The sequence below is a fragment of the Euphorbia lathyris genome, chromosome 6 (genome assembly GCF_963576675.1).
Source record: "Euphorbia lathyris chromosome 6, ddEupLath1.1, whole genome shotgun sequence".
In the NCBI taxonomy this organism is placed as follows: domain Eukaryota; kingdom Viridiplantae; phylum Streptophyta; class Magnoliopsida; order Malpighiales; family Euphorbiaceae; genus Euphorbia; species Euphorbia lathyris.
In genome coordinates, this window is record NC_088915.1 from 48,061,567 (window position 1) to 48,067,992 (window position 6,426).

Sequence of the window (6,426 nt, forward strand, 5' to 3'; positions counted from 1 at the left end):
ATCGCTTAGCAATAACAAAATACAGTAAGAAATAATGTCGCATAAATAAATAAGAAAGTTGGAAAGAAGACTTGTTGATTGCTTGAACTAGGGAAAGGCAATCTGATCAGATTTCCACAGTAGATAAGTTATGCTCTTTGATCCATGACAGTGCCTCTTTGATCGCCATTCGCCATTGCTTCAGCCACTATAGGTTCATACAAGCCTTCAAGTGATTCATGTGCCGTATATGTACACGTACCCTGAGAATTCCGCAGGAGAAAACCGTATGAGCTGTATCCTTGCTCGCTGAAGATCCCAGCGTCGACATTGCAGGTTAGGTACTCATCCCGCGGGCGAATCCATTTTTTCATCGGTACAGCAGCAACGATCCCATGGCGCTGGCGTGTGTTCCGAGCAGATTTCCAGTTATTGAACTCCTATTTCGCTAGCTCGATAATCCGTTCAGCTCCCTCTGAGTTACCCTGCCAAACTTCCTGGTTCCGGTTCCGCCATAAGATCCATAGGATGCAAATAATCAGGGAAAACTCCTCGCTACTTCTGTCAGGTAGGCCCGCCACCACCCATTCGAGATATGATCCACACGTGACATCCTGTTATCCCCAAAGAACATTTCCCAGGTCTGTATCGCTATACTGCAAAAGAGAAAAACATGAGATTCGTCTTCCCTCGGATTTTTACAAATCGGGTAGAAGTTAGCTAATGTGTTGTGCCGCCACTCCAAATTTGACATAGTTGGAAGACACCAAGACATCAGACCCGAGAGGAAGTTTTTAATTTTTGGTACTGCCCGTAGATTCCAGATAGAGTTCCATTGGACTTGTGTTTGTGCTACGGTGGTCTCATATTCTTCCATGAAAAGTTTGTATCCACTTCGAACAGTATAGCAGCCTTCTCCTTCCGCTCTCCAGACCCATCCGTCCTCTCGAGTCATCCGACGGCAGGGTATAGAACGTATCAGTTGCTGATCCCTCTGAGTAAAATACGATTTCAGAATGTTCGAATTCCATCTACCATCACTAAGAAGAAGCGAATGAACAGTTCCATCTCCAAAGGTGAGATCCGGTACGCTGTCAGGATACGGAAAAACGGGTCCGGAATCCACGGCTGGGTCCAGATGTTTCACTCCATTCCCAATTTTCTTTCTGATTCCTTTAAGCAGGAGCTCCCTACCTGGTAAGATGCTGTGCTATATAATATAAGAGGGATTACTTCCTGTCTCTGCTTGAAGAAATTGTGACTCTGGAAAATATCTTGCCTTAAGGATGCGAGCCGCCAATGAGAAAGGTTGTTGGATAACAATAAACCAACCTTTTCAAAATTTCTTTAATCAGGAGTAAAATTGATTTAGCTTGGAAATGTTAGGCTAAATTTATATTATGTTAGGATAAAATTTACACTTTCCTGAAAATGTTAGGGTCCAATTTGGCCATTATCTCTCACGTTTTGCATGGCACGAGCTAGGTTTTTTTATTAAGTGAGTGAGATACATTCCTCATCCTCGTCCCATCCCCCTCATGGGGGATAAAATGATTCTCATCCCGGTTCCATAGGGATTCTTATCAGTGATTCCCCATCCCCGTCGGGACGGGTCACCAATGGGAACGGGGAATCCGCACCCCATTTGCATCCCTACTTCCCCTGCCAATTTTTTTGACAAGAGGCTGCTCCTAAAACTTGAACCCGTGACATCTCGGTCACATGACAACAACGTTAACCGTTGCACCAAGGTTCGCTCTCAGAAAAAATTGGTGCCGACATGGCAGCAGTTACAAATCAGGCAGCTATTTACAGCTTTTGTAACAAACTCCCAGTAGCTAATAACAACTATTAAGCGAATAAAACAAGACAAATAACTATCTAAATAAAATCTCATTAATCCCCTTTAATTCCTACTCTACGTCATATGACATAATGCACTTGTTGCTTTCAATTGGTCTTAGTTGCCAAATAGTTTGTAGAATCTCTTGGATTGTGCTTTAATATTCGATGTCAAGCGTTCTAAATGAGATGCTGAAGCATAAATGGAATGTGCCGTGAAAATCATACCCAAATTATGATCTCACACTGGGAAATCTATCTTGTGATAATAAGCAACAAAAATGACTACTTATTCAGGCAAGGATGGGATAAGCTTGTGAAAGAAAATGAATTGAAAGAGGGAAGTATTCTAGTTTTCAATCTTTTGGGTCTACTTGCTGTTTGGAGAAAGTCCCACAACAACCTCAAATTCAAATTCCTACTTCCAAACCTGAAGTTTATGCGAGAAACACTGTTAAGTAAATAATAAACCTTTTGTTTTTTGTTTATATATATAATAATCTTATAAATCAAGCTGCTTCCTTTTTTCTGCTAGAATGTGGTATGTAATGCTAAGCGAAAGGATCCTAAAAGCATCTTTGGAGTTTCTGCAACTGGTAATGGAATTTCAGCTCTCTCAGACTCGCCCCTTGTTTTTATGTATAAATATATGGCAAATTTACTTTTCTAGTTTTGTTTTATGGTGATGCTAAGCAGGGAAAGAAAGGAATAATGAAAAACCAGTGGCCAAACAGACCAAATCTCAGAAGCAATTGCACTCTCATTCTCTGTTGTGGTATTTCATCTTCATGACTTCCCTAGCTACTGAAAATAATTATTTATTTATGATTTTGACAAAAAAAACCATCCTGAATCTCTTAACATTCTGGTATTAGTGGATTACGTGCCCTGATCTTTTATTTAAACACATCAATCTCTAATCATTTATTTTTTTGTCATGAGTCTTTAATTTTGAGTATGCAGAAACTTGCTGCTCGTTCTTTGATTCCTCTCCATATATTTCAGTCCAAGCACGAGCAATTGAAATGCATTTTACAATTATACAGATCTAGAAGTGAGAGATTAGCAAATTTGATAGGTTGTTGCTGCGAACGCATGCCTATTGAGACTTTTTCTAAGCATCTTTTTTTTTCTAAGACCATACTTCTCTGCAAATTTATGGATCTTGTGTTACTTTTTTAGGTCATGATTTGGATGCTGAAATACTTATATTGTATACTTAAAATTTAATTGTTTAAAGTGCTAACTTCTAGGCCTTCAGTGTAAACCTGCCAAGATATCCTTGGTCATACTTTACTTATGAGTTTTCCTAAACACATCAGAGTTTGAAATTTCTGCTCAAAGGGCTTTCTTTCTTAGGATTTGGACATTATCTTGTTGTGATATTGCTTATATGAAAATTTCCCTTATGGTTATGACTTTCTTCTCTTTGAAGAATGGATGGGACATGAAAACGTTTTTCTTTTTGCTATTTGGAAGAATTTTGTTTTGTTTTTTCCCCATTCTGTGAATGTGTGTTATTTCCACGTTTTTTCCCTCTTTGCATAGTGAATGATTATTTATTGTAGGCTTTGCAATCTCTGATAATGTTTTGAGGTTGAGACATGATTTAAAGGTGCAAACTTAAATTAGTTAGATAGACTGTAGTGAGGTACCCCATACATAGCTTAAATTTATCCAATTAGTAGCTGAGATACAAATTAGCTTTACAATATAATATACATTTCTAATAAATTAGAGGACGTCACTTCCACAAGCATATGGAGGTGATTTTCTTTCACCATGCACTTGTGAAGCTGTCTCAAGCTTTTCGTCATAAAAAACCTTGTAATACAATCATCCATTTTCTTTTATAAATTACAAATTTATGCTGCCCATTCATTTGGAATATTTGGAGAAGTATTTTGATTAGCTGAGTTGTGATGTTAGAAAGAGTGTATTTTCATTCTTTTTCCTCATGGCATGATCAGATCCACCATTCTTGAATGAAGACCTCTGAGGTGGTTGAGCAGTGGCCTGGACCATGTTAGAAGAGGGGATGACTGTTGACGTGTCAAGGAAACCTGATAGAAACAGGAGAAACATTGTGAAAGAAATTCCAGAATACATGTATATATTTCCACATTGAAGTATGAGTGAACATTAGTATATAATACATGTCTATATTTGCAGAATATTACCTTCTACATCTGATTTGTTCTTCTTTCTTTGTAGAACTTAGGTAGCGGCCTGGCCTTGAAGCAAAGGCTTTGACGCAGTTTTTTAAGCTCTGCTTCTGCTTCTGCTTCTGCTTTCTCCTGCTTAAAAGAAACAGTCATTGTTTGAGAAACCATGCATTGGATTCGTGAGTATGTTTGGGCTGTCTGTTAGATCAGGTGATGATATTTTTGTGTGAATTGTGTACACTATTATATGATATTGACAACATGTGACAAAAAGGCTTCAAATCCTATGTGTACCTTGAGTGCTTTTTGTAACTGTGCTTTATGTGCCCGATGTGAACTGAATCTCTCTTCAAGCCTCTGAAATTAGAGGGAGAAAACAGAAAGAATTAGAGGGAACCTGATAGAAAACGGAGAAACATTGTGAAAGAAATTCCAGAATACATGTCTATATTTCCACATTGAAGTATGAGTGAACATTAGGATAGAATACATGTCTATATTTCCAGAATATTACCTTCTCCATCTGATTTGTTCTTGTTTGTTTATAAAACTTAGGTAGGGGCCTGGCCTTGAAGCAAAGGCTTTGAGGCAGTGTTTTAAGATCTGCTTCTGCTTTCTCCTGCTTAAAAGAAACAGACATCATTTGAGAAACGGAGTTATTAATCACTACTTGGTATAAACCATGCATTGGATTCGTGTGTCTGTTAGATGAGGTGATATTATATGCATTGGATTGTGTACACTAACTATTATATGATATTGACAACATGTGACAAAAAGGCTTCAAATATTACAAGGTAAAAAATACAAAAATACTGTCTCTGTGTGTAAGAAAGATAGGGAGGGATATGGTGCTTGCCTCCTTTCTTCTTGCTGCTCTATCTTCAGTCCTTAATTTGAAAGGTGTGGATAAGTTTGGGGGCTTCTTGGCAGGAAGTAAAGCTGTAGGTTTAGCTCTAGGTGCACTACCAGAGGAAGGAGGTGCAGGTTTCTTTTTGCTGACTGATGCCAAATCAGATATGAAGTCCTCCTCCTCTTGGCTTTTAGTCACAAGTTGCTGTTTTTCTCCACTATCATAACAAACAACTTGCTTTTCAACTGCAGGTTGAGGATCATTCTTGGGTGCAGCAGCAGAAGTATTTACTTCCTTTCTTGCAGCAGAGTGTGCTTCAAAGAAAGATTTCTTCTGTGCAACAGAGCCAGGTCGACACAATCTCTGAGCCTCTTCAGTGTATCGATTATGAGAAGAAGTGGACCATTTGTCCCAAGCTAAAGAGTCAGACTCAGACTGGAACCTTCCAAAAGTGATGGACTGTGGAAGGGCCTCCTGCAATATGGATTCATGATGAAATTATGTTCAGTTCCATCCAAAATAGATTCATATTGATTTGAACAAAAACATGTCTGAAATATGAACAATTATTTAGAAGAGGCCAATTATGATTATGTGACCTCATTGGAGTCATTAGTTAAGCCTGCAACAAAAGAGAAGGGTTGCTGTTGCATGAGACAAGTTGTTGTTTTCCCCATAGCCATAGCTGAAGAATCTTCAAAACTTGGAGCCCTGTGGTGTTGTGTTGGTTCTATTTTTATACTTGAATTGATAACATTATCAACGGGCGTCTATGAATTTTAATTTTAAACGGGAAGGAATTTTGGGCAATAATTACGAGTTGATGCTGCCCTGCCCTTCTCTGCCCTGCCGTTTCTCTTTGCCTTTCCATTCCTGTAACGCTCCAATCTTTTGATTGATTTCAGAATTTATGTACTTCACATCCTATTTCCTTAAAAAAAACATGGGAATTTTAATTTACCCATTGTCAAAAGGATTCATAGTCAATTTTCTTTTTAAGAGGGTCAAAACCTTTTAAAATACTATAAATAAAATCAATCAAATTTATCTTGGGTCACTCTCTTTCCATCTTTCAGTCAGAGTCACACTAGAATATTTAGGGGATGCCGGACCAATTAATGGTTTCCATACTAGCTATCTACCACACAAGAGAACACATATCTGCCTGGTAAAAAGAAAAATACATGTCTAAATTTCGCCTAAAACAAAGACTAAATTTTGCAAATTAATTAAACTACAAGTATTGTTTGACGAAAAAATGGACACACATACCATTTAATTGCAAATTTCACAAAAGCACATACTCAAATTGGCCAATGTTTATTTTTGTACTTGTTAGCCCATACAATAAATTTTATATTTTTAGAAGCATATTGTAAATTTATTGCAAATTATAAAAATAAAAAAGAACATCCATTCGGCTCATAATGACCCTTTTTTTAACAGCACCAACGTCACTTCAACTGACCATTTATGGCATCAAATGAATTAATTTTTTTCACGAGGTCGAATGTTCCAGAAACTAGACATCCCGAGGAATTCGAGATATGTTCGTGGGCCTAATTTGGATCCATATGGAGAGAGAAA

At 37.8% G+C, this 6,426-nt stretch overlaps 1 protein-coding gene across 7 annotated transcripts; it reads left to right on the plus strand.

Moving 5' to 3' along the window:
• Positions 1-526: 526 nt before the first annotated feature.
• On the plus strand, positions 527-5,766 carry LOC136233890 (uncharacterized). 7 transcript variants are annotated; one of them, XM_066023619.1, is made up of 7 exons: positions 527-1,176; positions 2,119-2,274; positions 2,357-2,417; positions 2,518-2,596; positions 3,792-3,950; positions 4,036-4,196; positions 4,920-5,766. In XM_066023619.1, exons 1-5 carry the CDS (start codon positions 1,034-1,036, stop codon positions 3,818-3,820), a joined length of 468 nt encoding a protein of 155 aa, XP_065879691.1. In that variant the 5' UTR covers positions 527-1,033; the 3' UTR covers positions 3,821-3,950; positions 4,036-4,196; positions 4,920-5,766. The 7 variants fall into 7 exon arrangements, 4 of the variants coding, with proteins under 4 accessions (XP_065879691.1, XP_065879692.1, XP_065879689.1 ...); XM_066023620.1 differs by having other exon boundaries at positions 5,091-5,766; XM_066023617.1 differs by having other exon boundaries at positions 4,036-5,765.
• Positions 5,767-6,426: the final 660 nt, after the last annotated feature.